The sequence below is a fragment of the Trachurus japonicus genome, chromosome 1 (genome assembly GCF_045865225.1).
Source record: "Trachurus japonicus isolate A0001 chromosome 1, Traja_1.0".
NCBI classification, from domain to species: domain Eukaryota; kingdom Metazoa; phylum Chordata; class Actinopteri; order Carangiformes; family Carangidae; genus Trachurus; species Trachurus japonicus.
Window position 1 is genome coordinate 11,571,571 of NC_140907.1, and position 23,771 is coordinate 11,595,341.

The 23,771-nt window shown below is 43.1% G+C and overlaps 3 protein-coding genes across 3 annotated transcripts; 2 read left to right on the forward strand and 1 right to left on the reverse strand.

The window, feature by feature from the left end:
* The first annotated feature begins 61 nt into the window (after positions 1 to 61).
* cbx8b (chromobox homolog 8b) lies at positions 62 to 3,715 on the forward strand. Its single transcript, XM_085771637.1, has 5 exons — positions 62 to 264; positions 396 to 439; positions 694 to 759; positions 905 to 971; positions 2,082 to 3,715. The coding sequence occupies exons 1-5, from the start codon at positions 196 to 198 to the stop codon at positions 2,952 to 2,954; spliced, it is 1,119 nt and encodes a 372-aa protein (XP_085627763.1). The 5' UTR covers positions 62 to 195; the 3' UTR covers positions 2,955 to 3,715.
* Positions 3,716 to 4,810: 1,095 nt separating this feature from the next.
* Positions 4,811 to 9,117, reverse strand: c1h17orf67 (chromosome 1 C17orf67 homolog). The gene is made up of 4 exons (XM_085791342.1): positions 8,983 to 9,117; positions 7,686 to 7,786; positions 5,720 to 5,851; positions 4,811 to 5,056 (listed from the first exon to the last, which is right to left on the reverse strand). The coding sequence occupies exons 1-3, from the start codon at positions 9,035 to 9,037 to the stop codon at positions 5,735 to 5,737; spliced, it is 273 nt and encodes a 90-aa protein (XP_085647468.1). The 5' UTR covers positions 9,038 to 9,117; the 3' UTR covers positions 4,811 to 5,056; positions 5,720 to 5,734.
* Positions 9,118 to 13,759: 4,642 nt separating this feature from the next.
* On the forward strand, positions 13,760 to 22,481 carry dgke (diacylglycerol kinase, epsilon). Its single transcript, XM_085771736.1, has 11 exons — positions 13,760 to 14,497; positions 16,145 to 16,304; positions 16,406 to 16,525; positions 16,615 to 16,758; positions 17,587 to 17,744; positions 17,902 to 17,950; positions 18,079 to 18,192; positions 18,303 to 18,374; positions 19,397 to 19,524; positions 19,710 to 19,821; positions 21,775 to 22,481. The coding sequence occupies exons 1-11, from the start codon at positions 14,013 to 14,015 to the stop codon at positions 21,994 to 21,996; spliced, it is 1,764 nt and encodes a 587-aa protein (XP_085627862.1). The 5' UTR covers positions 13,760 to 14,012; the 3' UTR covers positions 21,997 to 22,481.
* Positions 22,482 to 23,771: the final 1,290 nt, after the last annotated feature.

Genomic DNA, 23,771 nt, shown 5'->3' on the forward strand with positions numbered 1-23,771 from the left:
GCGCTCGTGTAGAGGTTCCACCGACTGCGGTTCCTAAGCAACGCAGTAAAAAAAAAAAAAAAATGCGCTGACGTCCATTCTGTTCAGGAGTATTATGGTCTGTCGGGAATTCAGAGCGCCTGGGACGGGAGAAAAATATCTGCTCTGCTAACGTTAGCGTCCGCCGAGCTAACGGTAGGAAGCACTGGGGTAAACATGGAGCTGTCTGCCGTCGGGGAGAGGGTGTTCGCCGCGGAGTCTATTATCAAACGCAGGATAAGGAAGGTAGGCGCCACACGTAACATGCTGCTTTTCTCTACAGCGGTGAATATAACGCACCGCCGCGGCACTCAAATACAAACGTTACTGTTGCCCTGCAAGCTAACCAAGTGATTTCTGTGTCTGGTGGTATGCAGGGTCGAATTGAATACCTTGTGAAATGGAAGGGCTGGTCTCCTAAGTAAGTGCTGCTTCATTGTGTCTCCTGCATGTGTTGTGTTGTGGTGTCTGTACTGTGTGTGTCGGCTGTGGCTGTCGTTAGCTCAGCCAGAGCTAGCGAGCCAGCCAGCCAGCCAGCCGGATTAAAATTGAGGAGGTGCACAGCACACAGCACGATGGAGATTTTTTAGCAGGCAGGCTAACGCCGTGGCCGTCCTCACACCGTGTGTGTCAGCGGCACGCTGCCTCGGTCTGACTGGGTGTTTGAATCCGCAGATACAGCACCTGGGAGCCGGAGGAGAACATCTTGGACTCCCGCCTGTTCGCCGCTTTTGAGCAGAGGTGAGATGTCTCGGCTCGGCCTGTGTGTGTGTGTGGGCAGAGCCGCTCTGTGTTAACATGTCCAATAATAATATATGGTGTCCTCGTTGCACTTTGCTCCGTGACACTCAAAATGGGAGTCTGTTGTGCTGCTGTGTTTTCACAGGGAGCGTGAAAGAGAGCTGTATGGGCCCAAGAAGAGAGGACCAAAACCCAAGACGTTTCTGCTCAAGGTAATCTCAGCACCTCTGTCTCGTGGGTCTGTAATGAATCGCACGGTCACGGCTAATTTACACGACCAGCGTCACCAAGCCAAATTCCTAAGACTTCATTTGTGTCAAGCCTAGATAATATGTGTTGATGTTTTAGCTGTCAACTTCAAAACACTTACAAATTGTTATCGGTCTTTAGCATCGCGGAAAGCTCCTTAATTAGGCTATGCTAATTATGCATATTCAAAAGACAGCGCATCCATTAGTGTGTGTATTCAGCCTGTGTAGAAGATAATGTGGAACTGTTGCTGTGTTAGAAATAGCTAACAAACAGCCAGTCTGGTCCAGACGCACTCACTGCACAGTCCTTAATCCTTGTGAAAACTCGTTTTTGTGCCAAATCCCCTCATTAAATTCAGATGCTGATAGTAACTATTGTATATGGAGGCGGTGGTGGAATTTAACTAATAAATGCAGTTACATGGTGTAGCTGGTAAAACCTATTGGCATATATATTTGTAACTCAGTTTGACTCTTTTCATTGTGTGTAGAAAAAGATATATGTCAGACATGGGCAATAATTGAAATAACGATCAATAGACCTGTTTCATAGAGTTGGATAAGTCAGGAGTAAAAGCTAAGATGTGTTTTATTTGATAATGGATGATTTCTTTTACCTGCTTCACACTGGCTAAACAAAACACAACACCGCCCACACCAGTACATCTTACCCAGAATGAGGAAATAAATTAGCTCCATAAAATGCTCCTTTAAAAAAGAAAAATAGATATATATGAATGATTCCTACCTGAGATCCTCATATAACTCATTTCATACCCGCATAAAACATCTTGCACATTCTCTTTAAATTAAGTGAATTAATTAAAAACATTGCCATAAAGTTTGTGTTGATGTCATGGAAATCTACCTGTATCCAGACTGTTTTTCAAATGATTAAAACATGTCCGTAAAGAATGTGATTTGCAATACATCATGATGGGATGACACATTTTTCTATCTTTACATTAATATACTCATGCCTATTAAGGTGTTTAAACAATTAAAAAAGACTGTAATTTTTTAGTATTTGGATAATGATTTCTCTGTGTTTTTATAAAAATTGTCTCATAGGCTCAGGCCAAAGTGAAAACCAAGTCCTATGAGTTCAGGAGTGAAGCAGTCCGAGGGATGCACATCACCTACCCAACCCCAGAGCCAGTTGTCACCCCCAGAGCTAGAGAGGGCCTGAGAACTGTTGTTCCCACCATCTTCCCACCGAGCACCGTTAACCGTGGAGAAAGCGTTCGGGTTCGACCTCCAGACCTCGGCGCCCGTGAGCTCCAGCAGCCTTCCCTGCAGCACAGCGGCCCTGACGGACTCATTCATGTGCCCAAAAAGAGAGGGCCGAAGCCTAAGCCCCGCTTCAAGGACAGCAGCTACAGCCCCGCGGCCTCTGAGCCGCACAAGAGGAGGGCAGAAGAGCAGGTGAGCCACAGCTCGCACAAACTGGCCAAGCTCCAGGGGGTCGAGGACATGAGGCTGTTCAAAGTGGCCCACAGACATCCAGAGAACCACGGCCACAAACACCACCATCACCACCACCACCATCACCACCACCACCAGCAGAACAGGGAGCACTCCGGAGGCAGCTCCTACAAGCGGCTCTACTCAGACAGCAGCCTGCATCCGCACAGGATAAACGTGGACACACACAGGACTAAGGAGGGACCCAGCTACCTGGCGCCCGCACACTTCAAGCACCAGCCCAAAATGAGCCTGGGCCAGAGCCTGAGCCGCCCCCCTCAGCTCCCGCTGATGGAGAAGCCGTACTTCCTGGACAGGCCGTCTCCGACCCGGCTCGACGACGACCTGGACGAAGTGTCGTGGAGGCCGTCCCTCGGCAGCGTGGAAAAGGTCCTGGTGACGGACGTGACCACCAACTTCCTGACTGTCACCATCAAGGAGAGCAGCACTTCTAAAGGCTTCTTCAAAGACAAAAGATGATTGTTTGCCTGCTTTTTTTTTTTTTTAATGCCACACTTTGTTTTCTCTGACTTTCATCAGATCATTCTTACGTTTATAGGACATAGTGTGATTATTAAGCAAAAACATTTTTGTATGTAATGTATAAAGGCAAATTACATGATGTGCATATGTGTATATATTATAAATTTGGACATCTATTTAATGTATTGACCAAATCAAAATGAAGTCCATTTTGCTCCATGCACAGGTGAACATGAATGGGTTGCATGTTTCCTTTGCAGCAGCTGGCTACTTTCTGTACAGAGCTTGTGAATTTTACTATTTTGCAAATATAACTAACTAGAATGTATTTTTTTTCCTGTTTCCAGCCTGAGCTAATGCTAGAAAGCTATGAGGCGAGATATAAAATCCAGTCTGGATTGAATATATCTCTATAATTTGAATTGATTAGACTGAAGTTACCCTGTTCAATTCAGTAAGGTTTAAATACATATACTATATATATATAAAATAAAATAAAATAAAAACTAAAGCACTTTGAAGTCAAAAGTATTAAGAAATAATCCGTTTGGTAGTCTTTAAAGACTGGGTTTGCAATGTCTCTAACATTTCTAATTGTAAGCTAAATAAATAAATCCAACAGACACTTTGAAAGTTTTCCCAAGGCGCATTGAACTCCTCACCATATGGTTTACATTTTGTTGTAATGCAAATAACGAAGTTGGTGTCGAATTGCTTTTTAGACGCTTTTCAATAAATACGTTGAATTTTCTCATTTCCTCTTGTTTAAATGTCTCAGTCATTTCTGACCACTGCGCCGTCGGCCTTGACACAACACCTTAAATCCATAGATTAGACTGTAGGTTAACTCAGAGCCCGCGGCGCAGTCAGGCTTTTTAGGCCCCAACTAAAAACAACCCGTTCTCCTGTTGAGATTTAATTGCTTCAATTACAGCTCAATGAGAAATTAATCCCACGCGCGGGGGGAAAAATCTCTTCAATTATTACCCAGGAGGCCTCGGGCTTCGTGGTGAAACGTCACTGATCTATAGAGGCTCCACGCGCGGCTGCTCAGAGCTGGTGACAGCCCATAATCCCACGGCCCGGCCCAGAGAGGAGAGGACCTTTTCATTTTATGGTGTTTGTCGGACATGTTCTATCGGATTTTTATAAATCACTTTTGAATGAGACGTTTGAATACCTAAATGTTAAACCCGCGCCTCAGTGCAGCTGTCAGTGTGACAGGCCCTGGATCAGTGGCGATCAGTGTATTGATTTATTTCATGTTATTAGACCAACACCGTAGCTACACACGGAGCAGAGCCACACACCAGAGTGTTTATCATCTGACCCTGTCCGCATCGGGCAGGCCGATCTCTGGACGGGCTGCTAAAATAACCTATTTTCTGACCGGTCGAAGTTCGCAGTCCGCCGGTTCAGCCTGCGGCTCATCAGTAATGTAGGCTGCTGCTACACTGCAGACAGTGACGGTACATTCACAGGTTCATGCACTAAACGTGGCATTAACGAAATAAAAATGTTAACAAGGTTTAAGCTTTTTAATCATACAATCTCTCCCTGTGTGGAGAGATTTAGATGCAGTCTATAATAAGTTATGATAGGCTAATAATAAAAACAAATAGCCTAGATAAAAGGGAGGTTATTTTCTCTGGTTTAGATGACTCACAACTTACGTCATGACGTCCATCAAACTATAAATTCAGTTTTTACATAGCCTATAAGCCCAAGTGTGACCAAAGCCAGGCTCTATAGGCCAGCCAGCCTATAGAGCGTCTCCCCGAGGTAACGTCAGCGCCCCTCCCCTTTCTGAACACTAAAGGAAGGCCGTAACACAGTCATCTCCAACACAAGCGTTCATGCATTTTGCTTTATTTTTAATTGTTCAACAAACTTCCCTCTGAGGCGATACATGATACAAAGGATCTGTATGAAATACATGCAAAAATGACTGAAAACAGCAAACTACACAGCTGTGATACAGCAGGGTTATATAATATATATATGAACATTGACTCAGCATTATGCACATGGTCATTTATATCTCAGGAAAGAGAGAGGAAGTCTTCCCAGTTGCCATTGTTGAGTCTATGTTGTCAGTTCTGTGGAGAGAAAAAAGTCCATTATGACTCATACAAGACACAGTCAACATCAGAAAAAACAGCACCAGAGTGTATCTGTCTATCTGATCTCTCTCTCTCTGTGTTTTAACAATTATTATTATACATTTTTATTGTTATTCTTCTAAGTTATTCTGATTTTCTTTTTTTGATCCATGTATCATGTCATCCTCCAAAACCTAAACATAGTTTTGATTCTTCTATTATGTAAACTGAAAACTACCTGATCACTTTAATTATTATTATTAGAGTTTCTAGTATTGAATTAACTTTCTTTTTCTGCCAGCATGTTAAAATTATTAGATTATTTGTCATAGCCTGCATTAGATGACATGAGCCTGTCAGCCCGACTCTGAAACTGCAGGGTGCAAAAGTTATCATTGCATAGCAGATGTGATAAAATCAGAGAAAAACAGGAAGAGCAGAAAAACACAACAGCAGTGAGATATTTCTTGAACAGCATCAAGTAATTCATCATGAAAAGGAAAAAGGTAACACTTGCATAAGTGTGAAGAAAACTTTGCATACTGCCTGTTGGTAAAAAACAAAACAAAAAAAAAACTGATTTAAATAAAAAGCGATGTTGCCGTGTGCATCCACAGCAAGGATGTGGCTTTGAAAGTGAAAGTGGAGACTTGTGACAACCTTCAGTAATCATCTTCACACAGGGTATCCATAGTTCCTGTTGCAGCGAGGGTAGCAGTGAGGGTTGAGCCAGTTCTCCAGGTTGGTCTCCTGGGCCCTCTGATCCAGAGCCTGCATGTGGAGCAGATGCTCCTGCATGGACAGAGATGAAACAAAGATGTCAAGCAACAGAGGAAAGCACATTTGCACACATGACAGGGGAAATCACCCAGCTAGAATAAAACTCCACAGTCTCTATATGACAATACAAACAGAGAGAGGAGTGCAGCTAAACAGAGGAGGGGAACATGTTGAGACTTGAATAATGATGAATAGCCGCTTTACATTTTCCTCTGGTCAGGCAAGAAATGGAAGAAATAGTGTCACATGTTATTCAGCTGAATTAAATTAGGTGATTTAGATCCTCATTCAATAAAGACACATTACACAGTTAAAAGGGCTGGTGATGTGTCAGGGGGAAAATCTTAGTCTGTTCTGCTGAGAAGCACAATGTGATCAGCTAAAATCCTCCTCAGTCCCACAGTGACCACAACAGATAATTGTTTATTTTTATATCATGAATTCAAATTTCACTTATGTTGAAAAAATAATTTTAATATATTTAATCAAGGTATTTTAGATTTGGATTTGGATACAAAATAAATGAATAATAGATAGATGTTTTTGACATAATAATCTTCTTTACTGATTATAATAAAGTATGAATGAATATTCAGTGTACACATTCACAACAAAGCACCCATTACTTTAGTATTTAGAAGCACTATGTAAACCAGGGGTGTCAAACTCGTTTCATTTTTTTTTTTTTTACGTGCAGTTAACAAGACAAGACAAGACAGTGACAGTGATAGACAAACAAGATGACAAGAGACTCATCACGTGTGTGTGTGTATATGGGTGGGTGCGTGAGTGTGTATGCACGTGTCCATGCATGACATAAGATAAGATAAGATAAGATAACATAACATAACATAACATAACATAACATGACTTAATAAAGCATAGAATAGCATAATATAAGACAAAGATGATCATTCTAATTCGAGTTCTGTATAACTTGGTTAAATGAGATACAATAAACTGAGATATTGGATGATGAGGCCGGACCAGGGGTCTGGAGCACCGAGCGAGGGGGCAACCCGCACCCGGCCCAGCAGCCGGGCGGTCCGAAACGGGGACCCTCAAACTCGTTTCAGTTCTGAGGCCACACAGCGCAATTTGATCTCAAGTGGCCCGGACCAGTAAGATAATAGCACAATTACCTATAAATAACTAGAACACTTTGTTCTAGTGCCAAGAAGTACAAGTAAATTATTAAGGTATTTACAGTTAATGAACTATCATTTTACAAAACATTATGAACTAGGCTACCTGAAAATCCTTGAGAAAAATATGTGCAATTCAACAACAGTCAACACAGTTTATGATGTCATGAAGAATGATAGATGAGCGTGATGGCAAATAAGGTTTCAATATGTTATATTTCATAATAATTCTCAAAATATAATCATTTGATTTTATTTTGTTATTTGCATTTTTTTCATCTTCACTCCAATTTGCTGAGGACCCCCTATCATCCCCAGGCGGCCCCCCAGGGGGCCCCGGCCCCCACTTTGAAAACCACTGGTCTATGTAATTTTCACATGTGGCAAATTCATCCAGATTGGACCCTCTGGTGTGCCGGTTTTGGCCCATGGGCCACACGTTCGACACCTTGATGTAAACCCTTACTGCAGCTTATATAATATACCACAACAGCTGTCAACAGCTCTAACTCCTTAAAATAACTGTCAACGTGAATAAACACTGAGCCGTTATATTTGTTCAGGTACTGTACAGTGTTTATTACCTGCTCATGTAGTTCTCATAAATGCTTGATCGACGGGACTGGACTAAAGCTTTCACCAAAAACCTTTAGGGCTCAGTGTATCTCTGCTTTGTGCTCTTTGCTCAGGATGAACCTTACCCTCATTGGCTCATCGGGGTGGCCGGCCTTCATTGGCCGCTCCTGCCTCTTGCTGCGGAGAAGCTGCTTAGCAAAGCTCTCCTTGATGATAGGACCGGCATCTGAGGGAGAGAGATAAGAGTCAGACTGCAAAGAAATGAGGTGTTTACTCACGATGTCTTGTGACAGACACATCTGATAGGAGGACACCCTGGAGCTGATTCATTGACTCATTTGTTCTAGTCTTGTTGTGTCGCTAGTTTCCTCTATTTTTTTTTACTTCCTCGTTACAAGTGAGTCAGGAGCTCTGAGTTGGACCTCAGCCTGAGTTATTTTGTTTTTGTGATGAACACCACAGCTGTTTGCTGGGTGGCTGAGTGCTGGCTAATCAGGACGACATTCCTCTCACTGAGAGCTGTGTGTGTGTTCAGACCCATGAATTAACCCCTCACCACTATCTGCTACTGGTGGGCTGTGGCTGACCTGATCTGTTTGGCTAGTCCATGTGAGGCTGTTTATTCCCAATGCCAGCCCCGAGGGAGCTCTCCCTCTCTCTCTCTCTCTCTCACACACACACACACACACACACAGTGGCCTCTGCAGAGCGAGGCCACTCTGTCTCTGTCTCCCTCTCTCTACAGCCCAGGCCTGTATTGGGAGGCAGGGTATGTAGTGGAAGGTAACAAAGTGCCCATTCATCCTCCCGGCTCCCCGGGGAGTCGGGCCCGTGCAGCACGTGACCCCAGCAGGCAGCGGGGGCTGAGATCTCTCTTCTCCTGCTGCCAGAGGGAGCTGCTGTGGAAATGAACCCAGCTCTATCAACACAAGGCCAGAGCTGCTGCTGCTGCTGCTGGACCTTCACAGCAACGTGGCAAAACACCCACCACAGTCTGCAGCTTTCTCTTTGAAAAACACGTGTTCCCCCCCACCCCCCCACCCCCCTTTGATAATCTGATAAATGTATAATTGTGAAGATCTCGCTTCATCACGAGTTCACGTTGAAAAACACATCAGTTGTACATGCAAATGCAACACCTGTAAAATGTAATAATGCAAAATTGGTGATGCTAAAAAAAAAGTATTGAAACACAATCTGTCTCTCTCTCAGTTCCGTTATGTACTGTAATGCAGTCATGCAAGAAAATACGTGCAAAATCCATCTGAAATGAGGCCACACATTTACCTCTATTACTCACAACTCATTTCAGATCTAATGAACCTGAATATTCTGATATATTCACTGTCACAGAATCGGGGTGCAGGAAAAGCAACAAAAGGTTATTCTCCTGCTCTCCTCAAACCCCTGAGAATGTCCTACCTGTGTGAACGGTCAGCAGGACCAGGCAGAGCAAAAACACCACCAGCTTCTTCATCTTCTACACTTGTTTTCCCCGCTGCAGCCGTCTCTGCTCTGAGGTCCTGACCAGAGTCCAGTGGGGGTGAAGGGAGAAATTCTCCTCCTACTACCTCCTCCTGCACGTCACCCACAAACTGTCACATACCTGCTCATGTTACCGAGGAGATATTGAAGTTGAAAGTTCAATGGTGACACACCTGTTTTTACATATAAACGTAATCTATATAGATCCATGTGATAGATTTTGTAGTTACAAAATAATTAGGGAAGGACTGAATTAGAGCACCCTGGTGTTATGAGGTCTTCTGAGGCAGGGGACAGTCTGTCCACTAGATGGCAGTACACACACTCATTTAGAGATTTGCAATATGTGAAGCTGTTTTAACCATTGCACTAGGTCTGTTATTATGAGCAGGAGACTGCTGCTCACATTAAAACTGTTTACAAGACAACAGAGGCCTGCTGTCTGGATGTTCAAATTTACTAAAAGGTCAGAATTAGATTTCAGTTTAGGACCAGGGCCAGGGATTAGAAGTGCACTGGTACAAGTTGTTTTCTCTATTAGGGGAGAGCGGGGTAAGTAGTGCCAATTTTTACTTAAACTGCCTTTAAAGCAAGGGGATTATAATAATGCCCCCAACTAATATATGTACATATAGTTTAGGATGTTGTGCATCCCTGGGAACAATCACTTTGAATCTTAAATCAACCGTTTCGGAAATATAGCTTTAGAAAAAAAAAAACACAACTTGCCCCCGGTGCGGGGTAAGTTGTGCCATTAGAGAAAATACACTGGGGTAAATTGTGCCATTGATAATTGAAGTAAAACAGATAATTTTAATCTCACAAATGATAATGCTATATAAAAGCAAGACATTCAATACAAAATTAAAGCCAGAAGCGGCGATGATCGGGCCCTCGCTTGTCCCCATGCAGTCGCGGGGGCCTGAGGCACACTGGGGGCTGTGGCGCAAAGAAACGCCATGTTTTGTTCATCCACCAGGCTACGAGCACAACCAGACTGGGCAGGTGTGTTCAGGGGCAGTCCCTCATCACACATGTCAAGTTTCAAGCAAATCCGTGCCCACTGCCATGTTTCTCCTATACACAGACAGCACTGCCACTGGCACAACTTAACCCAGGCCCTTTGGCACAAATTACCCCAAGCCCAGCATTTTGAGAAAAAAGGATTCCCCAGCTGTTTTGAGCTGGCATCATGCTAACTGCATAGACTCATGGTGTAGCTTAATAAAGCACTAAAACATGTGTGAACTGTTTTCAAAGTTATCTATAATTGTTCAAACACGGCAATCAAAAAACCTTGATCATAGAAATTTTACTTTGGAGGGCAAAAACTTGTTTTTTGAACATAAATGTGCTTTCCTCTCAAGCCATGTGTCTCCCTTCTTGATAGGATGAGTGAAATGGATGCCCCTTCAAAAATATGTGATCACATGACCAACTTCTTCTATGGTTTTCTAGATAACAGGGGTGGAACTACTTGCCCCATGGCACAAATTACCCCACTCTCCCCTACTTATTATCCTGTGATATCTTGAAAGTTCTATGTTTCTAACTGTGTGAAACAAAACTAGAATAAAGATAGATGTCATTCAACTTGAAAAAAAAAAAAATTAAATTATATTGAAAATCTGAAATAAATGGTGGCGCATGGTTAAGAATGATAAAGTTGTATTTTCCTGATATGGGTCTTGAATCTGGATTGTCCGCGTGAAGGAGCAGAAAATCCCACTCAGCCCTCCACCTGCTTAGCTGGTGGAGGGCCTCAGGACAGGGTCAAAGGTCAACATCAATGGGATTTAGGTATGTTTCACTAAAATACTGATTATTAGGGTTAGGGTGAAATGATTCAGTTCAATACATTCCAGTTAGGCAATGTGGTTATGCGCAGGTAGTAGTTCACTAATGTTCAGGATCAGGTAAGTTTAGGAAGAAAATGGGCTAAAAACAGTGGAAGATATAAATGTATGTAACACTGCATAATGGTATACAAACAATAAAGTTCATATGCACACCAATGAATTGAAAAAAAAATCATATTTACCAGAATTGTACTGTATTTTTACCACCCAACCCACCAGACTGTATTCCAGGAAGAGCTGTCACCAAGCATCAAGCATCAAGGCAGAGAACTAAGTATCACATAAATAATAATACACCCTATAAATACATACACAAACACTCTTTTACATTTGTTAATAAATTCAATTGATACATGTGCTGAAATGAAATAATTTTAGTGCTAAATGAAAATATATTCTAGTGCTAACAATATTTTAAGGAAACTTTGAATCAAACTAATTTAGAATTTATAGGCAGATAAAAAGTCATTGAATGATCATATTTTTTCCACAGGTTTTCCACATATGACCAAAGGTGCAATAGGATATATTGTAAATATATAGTACATGTTCTTTGCTTTGAGGTTTTATGAAGGAAATATTTTAGGCCTATGTACAGTAGAGTCACCACCAGTTTCTAAGATTTTTCATTGAGGCCATCATGGTAGTTGACTGATATATTTTTACTCGTATTGTAGCCTATCATTTTCTTTGTGCATTACTCCAAAGCAATGAACTCAGTTTATTGTATATGTGCAGTAATATGGACAAAACAGATTTTATTGGCATTCATTTTTCTGTTTGGTTCAAATCTTCAGTTATTCTAATTCTCAGTGTTGGAACTGAATAGCATAAATTATTATAATGGAGTTCTCTGTCTGATTGGATGACCCTCTCCTGGCTTCTCATTAAAAATAAAAGGTGTGACCGAGCACTCAGGGGTCAGGGGTCAGGGTCAGGGTCAAGTTTAGCATTAGGGTTACTATAAGAACTGGAGTCTGATAATTGGTTGTAATTTTAGGGTTATAGATGACAATATGTCACTGAAGGTCCTCTCAAGTAGCCCACAGAAAGACAAATGTATTCTATTCTGTCTGTTGTGTTTATTTCACTGATTATCTAAATTGAGTCTATAGATTTAAATGGAAACTTCTCCAGTTATACAGTTCAGGTTGCTTGTCTCGAAAGGTACTACTGAGGAGGACCGGGGGCTGTTTCAAGTCGGAGAAAAACCCCCCAGATAAGGTCAACAGGGTTGTCTTAGATGATGTTTAACAGGAAATCTGTGTTATAAGCAGTTTGAAAGATGTGGATGCTGACCACACAAGGACAAAATAGCTACATCTGATATGGTTCATGGGAGAGATCAAATGCCAACATATCTTCTTGTTGGCTGCATTAGACTTATGACCAATCTCTTTTTTTTAAGCCCCCATCTTTACATCACCATGGAACTACAACTGTAAATCACCCTGAAGGCTCAAGAAATGTCATTTATAGGTTACTCAACCTTCAAGGCTAAAAGAGTCCTACAATTTAAGAGTCAGTTAGTGAAAACCATGGTAATAGCAAGAATACTCTGGAAAACTCTCCTTTGATTCGATTTAACATATCATCATGTTTATTTGATTAACATGAACCTACCAGAATATTCGGCTAATTTGATCTCGTGATTTATTTATTTATTTATTTCACTAATGTATTGGCGGATTAACAGTGACGTCCGAGGGAAGACGTCATCGTGCGTCATTTTTTCCGCTTCCGCCTCCCCCCCGTCTCCTGTTAAGTGTTCATGCGTCTCCAGCACCATATAGATTTTTATAATAGCCTCATATGACTTTGATTAATTCCTTGGGCGTAGAGAGCTTTTTTGTTCTCCCCTTGCGTGATCATTGGGGTCTAATGTAGCTCTATGCGCATGCGCACTGTGGAGCAGCGACCTGCACATCGAGCGGTCGGAATCAGAGATGTTCAAAGAAGGTGAGATGCAAGTCTGTACGTACTTCCGTGTTCGCTGACTACGTTTGGCCCCTCCTGTTACATTTAGACTACCTTGTGTAAAGAGCCTGATAACAGCTTCACCAAAACGCTGCCTCAGTAAAATCTAATGTTATATTTTATCAGTGCTGAATTATTCCTTAGATTTGATCCATTTTGTACAATGTGGTATAGGCTTTATATTATGCTTTTAGAAGATAGCAGTTGTTGTTCAAGTGCCCTCACAGAGGTCAGCTCTTCTTTAGAAAGTAAGACAAAAAAAAAATCATCATCTTGTATTACTTTTATTTCCTTACATTTTTACTTCCTGTCTTATTACCCGAACTCCCTTAGTTGGTTTAGTTCCCCATTTTATCTCGGTTTTACTCAGATGTTCTTAGTATTAGGCTACTTTTACACCTTCTTCTATTTTAACTCTTTTTATCCCATCTTTTCTCATCTTATCGTATCCCATCTCATCTCCTTTTATCATGTAGGCTATATCCCCCTTCACCTTTTTATTTAGCCTATTTTAACTAATTAACTGCATCCTGCATTTTCATTTGAGTTCTCTGGTCTCGAGTTGTTGTTGTATTGCTTGGGCGCTCCATCTGCTGGCTTGTGACATTTGTATGTGACTTGTCATCTGTGGTCTTAGGCTATATGTTGCTTTTGTCAAGCACATTTTAAACTTGTGTTTTTAAAGGTGCTACATAAATAAAGTTATTATTATTATTATTAATAATAATAATAATAATAATATTAATATTATTATTATACTCTCTATATGTTGCTGCTATTTCCTCTGTCGTGGGCTCCACAGCTGCTGTGCATCGGGGCTCGCGGCTGTGCGCTTGTGCGACGTCCCTGTCGGTGAGTGATCATCTTGACGTGTACACACTCTCTGGTGAAGCTAGGTTAGCGAGGTAGCGGTCGGCCCAGCGTCACAGAGCGTCCTGCCTGATCTCCAGCTGCTTCTCTGTACAATGTCCAAGTCTCAGTGGGATTAGAGCCGCCCGTCCTGCTCGTGTCTGCGACATGAGAGTCGCGTGGGAGACGTGGAGCTCGTGCCGTCCGCTGTCAGCGTTGTTTACACTCCTCCACGGCTCTGTAGTGCTGATTTCCGCACATTAGCATCGTCGGCCAGCAGCGATGTACAAGGAGGGGGGCGAGGCGCAGGACGACTGCGGCTCCCGGGAGGAGTGGACGCTGCTGTTCTGGACCTCGGTGGCCGTCATCGTCCCGGTCATCATCACGCTGTGGTGCAGCGCGCAGCGGTCCAAGCGGAAAACACACATGAAGGATTTCTTCCGCAAGAGCAAACACGGCTGGCACTACACCGACCTGTTCAACAAGCCCACCTACTGCTGCGTCTGCTCGCAGCACATCCTGCATGGCGCTTTCTGCGACTGCTGCAGCGTGTGCGCCGACGAGCAGTGCCTGCGCCGCGCGGACCGGAGCCTGCCGTGCAAGGAGATCATGGGCCCCCCCTCCGGCCCCCCCTCTGGCCCCGGCCCCGGCCCCGGCCCCGGAGGAGCCATGGAGCACCGCTGGGTCCGCGGAAACGTCCCGCTCGCTAGTTACTGTGCGGTGTGCAAACAGCAGTGTGGAACCCAGCCGAAGCTCTGCGACTTCAGGTAGGTAGAGTCAGTGGCTCAGCCAGATGTGAGGCTGTTGGTTGTGTTGTATTTACAGCTTTGGCAGTGTGCAGATGGTTACTAAGTTACACACTGACATGTCTGCAGTGTTGGGCACGTTACTTTTAGTAATTTCCCCCAAAAAGTAACTGAGTTAGTAACTGAATTAGCGTATAAAAGTAAGTAATTACCAGGAAAACTAACTATTGTGTTACTTTTTTCTGTTTAAAAAAAAAAAACTCAAATATGTTAAAATTACTTGGAATCGCCCCCCTAACCATAACAATAACCCCCCATTTAGCCTATCTGGAAGTAACCAACCCAGTATTCATCTGAGTGGGTTGCTTAGTTCCAGATAAACAGCTTTTATCCGACTAGTTGATGGACCAGGGAAAAAAAGTGTAGGCCTATAGGAGATAGTTCAACATTTTAGCAGATTCGCCTATTGCCATAATCCCTGGCTATAGGTTCATTACCTTTAATGATCAGTGCATGTTGTTTTGAGATCAGCGGGGCAGAGACAGGAGCTGCTCAGTGAACACAATGGAGGTGAATGGTACAGGTCCCCCTGTGTATAACTGTGTAACATTACTACGCATGAAGCAAATACTCAGTTGGCTCCCTCCGCACAGCAGCCGTGTCTGGAATGTAGCCTAGTTCAGTCACTCCATGTGTAACATATACACAGACACAAGTTCCTGCTGCTGCACAGCGACCTCTCCCTTTAATCTGTTTTTCATTTATTCTAATGGACGGCTGCTGCTCTGTGGGATTGTAGTCACAAAATGGCATAATCTGACTCTGTCAGTTAAATTACTCCACTAATCCCAAATGACCCTTTTACCCCAACCACCTTCTCAGGTCCAGTGATGGGATTAGCAGTGTTACTAATGGCACTATTTTTTTTCAGTAACGAGTAATCAAAAAAGTTACTGTTGCCCCCGTTATAACGCCGTTACTTACAATAAAACGCACCGTTTACGCTACTGGCCGTTACTTGACTCAAAAATCCTGTCACAAAAGAATACACCTGTGTACACATTTTGCTTCAGTCTTCAAGCTGTTTATCTGGAACCAGTGTAATAGTTACTAGTTACTTTCCCAAAAAGCAACTAGTAACTGAGTTTCTACATTATTATTAACTTATTATTAACTATTGCCTTACTTCTTTTTTTTAATTTAATGCTCAAATAGCCTATGTCAAATTACTTGGACTTTCCTTCCTGAACCCTGTTTATCTTGATGAACTGAAAAAAAGTGTACCTAACGTACACTTTAACAGGTGTATTATTTTGTGATGGGACTTCTTGAGTCAAGTAACGGCGCATTTTACTGGGGGTTAGGTAAGTTGGTTCCAAAAAAATGGGAGGTTAGGGGGGCGAGTCCAAGTATTTGACATATTTGAGTATTTTATTTTAAAAAGTAACGCAATAGTTACTTTTCCTGGTAATTAGTTACTTTTATAATGTAGCAAATCAGTTACTTTTTGGGGAAAGTAACTAACTAAATTACTTATTAAGTGCCCAACACTGCTGAAGTCAGAGGCCAGTGTCAGAGACGGAGCAGCACCTCTGAGCCTGCAGATTCAGTGTGTCTTTCTTTACGGTGGTTGCATCAGTGTCGTGTCCCTCTCTGTCCCTCCCTCAGGTGTGTGTGGTGTCAGACCACGGTGCACGATGACTGCATGGACAGCCTGCAGGACGCAGACCAGTGCGACCTGGGTGAATTCCGCAGCCTCATCATCCCTCCTCACTACCTCTACCGTGTCAACAAACTCCGCCGCAGGCACCCGGACGAGTACAGCAAGGTGCAGACTAGAGGATGAGTCGGGGCTGTTTGGAGGAGAGGCAGTGTGTTTTTCTGTGACATCCCAGAGCTGAGATGTCCCATGTGCTTGTGTCTCTGCAGCTGGCGTCCTCCTGCGGCAGTGGCTGGACTCCAATGTTGGTCTTGGCTAACACTCGCAGCGGTAACAACATGGGGGAGGCTCTGCTGGGAGAGTTCCGCTCCCTCCTCAACCCAGTGCAGGTCGGTCTGCAGCTCCTGTTTGTCACAGCCAACTTTGTTCTGCGTGAGACACACGACAGTAACCGTCTCTCCTCACCTCTGTCCTCCAGGTGTTTGACCTGTCGGAGCTGAGTCCTTCCAAAGCCCTGCAGCTGTGCACCCTCCTGCCTCCTGGCAGCGTCCGGGTGGTGGTGTGTGGAGGAGACGGCACGGTGGGCTGGGTGCTGGATGCCATAGATACTATGAAGCTAAAGGTGAGACAGGGCTGTCTTATTACACTAAATTAGATCAGATTTGATTTGAACTTTATTGCCATTATACTTGTCAAGGCAACGAAATGCAGATTGCATCTAACCAGAGGTGCATAAGCAGATCAGATAACAATATTTACAGTTTATACAGAATGTACAAAAGTACAATGGTAGACACTAAAAAAATAGTGCAAGCAGATTAAAAGAGAATACTTAGTGCAGTGGTTCGCAACCTTTTTTGGCTCGTTTTTGACATCATAAATTTCTGGCAACCCGTCAGTCAAGATGCGCCAGCTTAGATATTTTTATATGCTGCATTTTATATGAACTTGATTTACATTCAAGAAAGTGAAAGTATAAAATACAGTTGTTTTAGATTGCCGCGAGCTGCTCAGAGCTACACCACGGAGCTCAATGGGATTTCTTGGTTTCCCTCATCAAACTCATCAAATACACAATCCAACAACTCCAAAACGCTCTGGTGGACAAGTTGTGACCTGTACATTCACCACACTATGAGATAACAACGGAACGTTACGAGACAGAGTTGTTTTTGAGGCAAATTCATGCAAAACGCTGATGCGCGTTCCAATCGGAGGCAGTTTTTCGGCAAACAGTCTCTGCATTTGCCTGAACTGAACTGATTCATTTAACCATAACCCAAATAATCAGCATTTCAATGTTATAACGAAATTATTTTAACCTTTGACCCTTTCCTGAGACCTTTGCCAATATTTCCAGGTGGTGTTGGTGTTTGGCACAGACCCAATGTCCTCATTGTCAAGGTCAAAACATTAACATCCTTGCTGCTTTTACTTCCTCCTGTGTCAGGGTCAAGACCAGTTCATCCCCAGAGTGACCATCCTGCCCCTGGGGACAGGAAATGACCTGTCCAACACTCTGGGCTGGGGTGCAGGCTACGCCGGAGAGATCCCTGTGGAACAGGTTCTCCGCAACATCCTGGATGCTGAGGTGGTTAAAATGGACAGGTGGGTGTCTGACAGTGGGACATGACTTGTGTTCTGGATGTGGTTTTATGCAGTGTTCACAGAGGATCTTCTGACATGTCAACATGAAATAGCTCCCGACACTCAAAGGTCTGGACTCACGATGTTTTCTTTTCTTTCTGCTGATGATCTACATCAGATGGAAAGTGCAGGTGGCTTCAAAAGGCCTCTACTTTCGTAAACCAAAGGTGAGTTCGTTTTTTTTTTGGTCTCTTTTTTACTCGCTAATATTTTAGTAAAATGTTTGCAGGCGTTTACTGTGCACTTGACTAACTAAATTTCATAAAACCTACTGTCTACTCCATGTCTGCCTCAGGTTCTGTCCATGAACAACTACTTCTCCGTGGGGCCCGACGCTCTGATGGCGCTGAACTTCCACACACACCGTGAGAAAACGCCCTCCTTCTTCTCCAGCCGCATCATCAACAAGGTCTGAACCACTTCATTTGAACACATGGATCATGTGCAAATTTTTACACGTGCATTTGAATGTGAATGGTAGAGAGCTCGTATTAATGCCTACCTTTCTCTTCTCCCCAGGCCGTTTATTTCCTGTACGGAACCAAGGACTGTTTAGTGCAGGAATGTAAGGATCTGGATAAGAGGATTGAGGTACAGCAGCTTGTTTATGTGCTGAAGCTTCATGCTAATTCTGCCCTGCAATCACGTTTTGTTACTGTTTGTGGTACCCTTTGATAAGAAGAACTGACGTCTGCCTCAGGCTTTTTTCAAAGTGACCTCTCTTGAGTTACTAAACCAACCGTATATGGAAATAATAATACATGTTTTCAGTCGGGATGGCAATTTTCCTATTTCCTTTTATCAGAGATATTTTTTTGGTATTTACGCCTTTATTGAGTACGTAGAGATAGAGAGAGAGGTGTTGACATGCAGCGAAGGGTCGTGGGTCAGATTCAAAGTTGCTTGATTCATGGTCTGTTCTTAAAGGGATAGTTCAACATTTTGGCAAATTGGCCCATTGCCATAATCCCTACGTATATGTTGAACTATCCCTTTAAAAAATACTTAATTGTCGGTGCAAGCTATTTTTAGAACGGTGGAGCAGAGCTGCGAGCTGCGGGGGCTAATGGAATTTCTCGGTTTCCCCGTTTCTCTGTAGCGTACTGTAGCTCTGAGCAGCTCGCGGCTCTGCTCCGCCGTTCTAAAAGTAGCTTGCACCGACAATTAAAGGTAACGAACCTACTGCTATGACTATAGGGATTATGGCAATGGGCCAAAACGTTGAACTATCCCTTTTAAAAAAGTCCCTATGATTTGGACAGTGCACTTGACCATATTGTGATTTTGATCATATTTACATTTATTGTTCTGTGATGGTGAGAAATATTCCCTTCCTGGATTTGACATTATAATTCTCATATTTGGTATTGACTGACAAACCTCCAGCTGCAGTGTCAGAGCGTACAATAAGTACAGAACCGCTCCCTATAAAACTACAACGTCTGAGCTACACCACATGTCAACATTAAACAAAAGAGACAACGTGTTCATTGTTAAAATTGGGAGGTGCTACAGGATTTTTGATCTTTTAATCTGAGCTAAATCATCTCTTAAAAAATAGGTGAAAGTTACACTTCTCTATGTGTGTGTGTGTGTGTGTTCCCCTACCACAGCTGGAGTTGGATGGAGAGAGGGTGGCCCTCCCCAGTCTGGAAGGCATCATAGTGTGCAACATTGGCTACTGGGGTGGAGGCTGCAGACTGTGGGAGGGGATGGGGGATGAGCCGTGCCCCCCCACACGGTAAGACCCGCACAACCGTCACAAAGAGTTTTGATCAGTCAGATGTTCCTCAGGAGCAGAAGATCGTCTGTGATTGTTCACCTCTAACCTCTTACAACCTGTACACGTGCGTTTGAATCGAGTGCTCCTGGTTACCATAACAACTGATAGCGAGCAGCGGTGTTGTTTCCGGTGTCCCCCCGCAGACTGGACGACGGCCTGCTGGAGGTGGTGGGTGTGTTCGGCTCCTTCCACTGTGCACAGATCCAGGTCAAGCTGGCCAATCCTGTACGACTGGGACAGGCCCACACTGTTAGGGTGAGGAAATGACACACACACACACACACACACACACACACACACACCCTTGTTGCTCTGCCCTGCTTCCTGTTTACATCAGTAAGTGGCTTTGAAAAAATACAATTAGAGGTTGAAATGATTTTTTGCTGCTGTTACTTGAGAATCTAATCAGAACTAATGTGATTAAACACACAGCACCCGGCTGCTGCATGTGTTCATGAGCCTGATGAAATCTCAAACCCTGTAAGAAAAAAAACCTCCTGTTGCCTCATTCACTGACTGGAAAGGTTTCCAAAGCACATGGAAGTGAGCTGTTAGTGCTGCCGTCTCCATGGTTCTCACTGAGAACATGATGCAGAGTGTGACCAGAACCACAGCTACAGGGCAGAGATGGAGTAACTTATTAGACTTGTGTTTGAATCCCTTTCATATTATAGTTTGGTACAGTTATCAGAAAGAAAATAAACGTTGTGAATATCAGATCAGCAGATCAGACAAGATGATGAAATCAGTTTTTTAGACCGCCACCATAACAGTAGTTAAAATATTTAGAAATACTAAGTACATTTCTGTAACTTTAATGGCCCTTTTTAAAGAAAGAGAATTCTGTAGTGCCTTAGTTTTAATATTGTGTGGGTTATTGGGTGGGCTGAGAGACTGAGCCATCAGAGATTTTATAGAGCTGCTTCCACCCATTAAAGCAGATATCAGTGGAATGTTTTTGTTAATATAAGTCCTAAATAGTCCTATTTTCCGTCAGCAATCACTTACATGAAGTATTTCAGCCTAAACACGAGTCTCTCCGTCACTCTGCTCTGCTGTAACCCGAGGAGAAAATTTTCCTTGTGGGATACAAGTGTTATCCAATGAGGGGAGAGAACGGCATGAAGGGCTGTGTGTGCAGCCAAGGGATGCGCGTGAATGTGGTGACGTAGCACGAGGACCAATTGATGCCTGACAAGGGCGGGGGCTGCTAACTCATGGTGCGTTCAAGGAAACTCGTACTTTGTGTTTTTCCTTCCTGTGAAGTCATACCAGTTCGATCTGGTACGAGTTCACGGGTCGGAAGTTACGAGTGGCCGTTATAGGGAACTTTCACAGACAACAGGACGGTAAAAACACGAGCTACGGGTTACCTGGAACGCTACCAAGTCGTAGTTGTGACTTGAAGCTGTAACTTACGGTTTCAAAAGCCTGCCTTGAACACAGCATTAGCCGAAACGGCCGTGCCGCTGTTATCTGCTTTAATAGAAGTGTGCACACATTGTATATTGTTAATTCAAATCTCTATTTTATATTTGCTATGAATTCTGTTTTAATCATTCATTCATTTCTTTTTACATTTTTACATGATCTTAAATGTATGTCTTTTTCATGTTAAGTACTGAATAAAGTTGTTATTATGACTATTGTTATCATTATGATTATTATGATGATGATAATTATTCTAAGTATATTTTTTGGCGTTTTTGCCTTTATTTGATGATAGCACACAGTATAGATAGACAGGAAATGATGCAACAAGTTGGATGTAAATGTAGTTGTAGCCATGGAGACAGAAATCAAAACAGAGCAAAAGCATCACAAGTGAGAAAATAATACAGGTGCATCTCAATAAACTATCATGGAAAAGTTCATTTCCAGTAGTTCAAGTCAAATAGCCCCAACCAAGTATTGAGAGCATATAGATGGACATACTTTTCAGAGGGCCAACATTTCCATATTAAAAAAGATTTTTGAAATTGGTCTTTTGTTATATTCAATTTTAAAAAAAATACTGAATTTTAAGTCTTGATTAAATGTAAGCCATAATCATTACAATTAAAAGAAATGTAATAAATTAAGACATGAAATGTTCCATTCTGTGTGTAATAGATCTGTATTAGTAGACATAAACTTTTCCATGATACTCTAATGTATTATGATGCACCTGTATAACTGATGTGGTTCCCTGTGTGTCCCACCCTCCAGCTGGTTCTGAAGAGCTCCAAGATGCCCATGCAGGTGGACGGGGAGCCGTGGGCCCAGGGCCCCTGCACCATCACCATCACCCATAAGACCCAGGCCCTGATGCTGTACCACAGCACAGAGCAGACGGACGACGACGATGACGAAAGCAGCGCCTCCGAGCCGGAGAGCCCCACCCCTCAAGACTCGCCCAGGCCCCCGGGGCCGGCCTCCGCTCGTGCATGACCCGCCCCGAGACATCATGTGGTCCGAGGCTCTTCTTATCTGAGGTTTCTGTCCGCTTTCTTCAGCCCAGTTTCTATTAACCCCTCATCTGCAGTGGCTTGTAGTCGTCCTCCTCTAGGGTTTCTCAACACTCCTAATCCTCAGATCATGTCGGTGAGAGTTCTTCATTTCTTGTGTAATGGTTGCAGGTCTTCTCTGAGGTCAGACTGCTTAGATTTTTCTTTGGGCTGGTGAGAGTTGTTTTTGGTCTTTAACCTCCACACTCCACGTATATTGTAAGCCAGAGCTCAGGCCGTTCCTCCTCCTCAGGTGTGAGGTGGACAGTGAGGAGGAGGTGAATGTTACGGAGAAAGATTGCTGTTTATTTGCACTGATCCCTTGTGCCATAGATATCTATAGTCTATTCTAATGTATTTATTACACTGTATTTACAATTGAATGCTTAGCGCAGCCCTGCAGGTTATCAGTGAGCCATTCTTAACAATTGTCCAGGTTCAATTAAGAAACACCCTCAAAGCCATGTGCACACCGACAGGTGGTGACCTCGTACCACAGGAGAGAACAGCACAGGACTGTTGACAGGAGTGGAGAGGAAGTTTTGCAAAGATTTATTGTCCGTTACTGAAGTTACATACACAAAAAAGCACAAACAACAAACAGCAAACGTATGTCGCGGAAGCCAGAGTGATAGAGGCAGATGGACGAAAAGTGAAACTGCAGAAAGTATGTGGTAAATTTCACTTTGGGCCTCCTCATCACTGTTACAGGTTTTTTTTAATGTCTCCTGCATTTGAAAGCTTTGAAATGTGTGTAGGTCAAAAGGTAAAGAGCAGCGGCTCTGTTACACCTGTGATGTGCTGTCAATCACTGGACATCCATATTGGTTTGTTTACTTCATCATGCACTGTCTCAACCAGCTTAGCAGATGTTTATTCCCATACAGCCCTGTGGCTATATTTAACTTTACTGTAGGAGCCACAGGAAACAGGCTGACTGGTGGAGGTTTATTTTGAAAATTCAAGTAACTGTTGTTCTAAAGGTTTTTTTTTGTTGTCTTTTTCCTCCCCTCTTCTCCTTTGATATTTTTTTTTGTGCTGCACTGTTTTGGCACTTACGCTGATCAACACCTTACACTGCTTACATACATGAAACCACAATGTGTCTACCTATGGTGTTAAAGGTGTACAGAAAAGAAAACTGAATTTGAGCCCACTCTGGATCATAAAATTAATGTGATAACTCATCTTTCAGACGATGTAGGCCAAACTTTGTGCAAAATTCTATTTTTGAGTAAATCCGGGATGAAAGTGTGTATTTTTTTTTTCGCATTGGCTAATGCAGGCGCACAGATTATACGTCAGCCTGTACACGATTCACCAGCCACTGATATTGGATCCGTAATCCGTCATTCAAACGTCTGAGACACGCACACACACACGGAGCTCGGGCTCGCCCCAAGCTTTGAATATCCCGCCCGCTTGATAACGACCAATCAAATTCGTTTTCCTTACTCGGGTAAACTCGTGTTGCAGCTCGTGACAACTCGGCGCGACAAACAGGACAAACGGCCATTTCTGTACACCTTTAACTGCTGACGACATTATGCTCTCTTGTTATTTTACATTTTTGTTTTACCATATTATCACCACAAGGTGGCGACTAAGACAGTGTTAGAATGATATCACCATCACATGCATGTACTTTTTTTTATGTGAAGTGTTTGTGCGTCAGAGTTTTACTGGTTGCATTTTCCTGCGTTCTCCACGGTGTGTGTC

What these genes read in the sequence shown, in the direction of transcription:
- cbx8b (XM_085771637.1), top strand. Translation starts at nt 196, where the DNA reads ATGGAGCTGTCTGCCGTCGGGGAGAGGGTGTTCGCCGCGGAGTCTATT. An exon ending in TCAAACGCAGGATAAGGAAG is followed by an intron (nt 265 to 395) that starts GTAGGCGCCACA and finishes GGTGGTATGCAG; the next exon opens with GGTCGAATTGAATACCTTGT. An exon ending in TGGAAGGGCTGGTCTCCTAA is followed by an intron (nt 440 to 693) that starts GTAAGTGCTGCT and finishes TTGAATCCGCAG; the next exon opens with ATACAGCACCTGGGAGCCGG.
- c1h17orf67 (XM_085791342.1), bottom strand. Translation starts at nt 9,037, where the DNA reads ATGAAGAAGCTGGTGGTGTTTTTGCTCTGCCTGGTCCTGCTGACCGTT. An exon ending in CCTGCTGACCGTTCACACAG is followed by an intron (nt 7,787 to 8,982) that starts GTAGGACATTCT and finishes TCTCTCCCTCAG; the next exon opens with ATGCCGGTCCTATCATCAAG. An exon ending in ACCCCGATGAGCCAATGAGG is followed by an intron (nt 5,852 to 7,685) that starts GTAAGGTTCATC and finishes CTGTCCATGCAG; the next exon opens with GAGCATCTGCTCCACATGCA.
- dgke (XM_085771736.1), top strand. Translation starts at nt 14,013, where the DNA reads ATGTACAAGGAGGGGGGCGAGGCGCAGGACGACTGCGGCTCCCGGGAG. An exon ending in CCAGCCGCATCATCAACAAG is followed by an intron (nt 18,193 to 18,302) that starts GTCTGAACCACT and finishes TCTTCTCCCCAG; the next exon opens with GCCGTTTATTTCCTGTACGG. An exon ending in ATCTGGATAAGAGGATTGAG is followed by an intron (nt 18,375 to 19,396) that starts GTACAGCAGCTT and finishes CCCCTACCACAG; the next exon opens with CTGGAGTTGGATGGAGAGAG.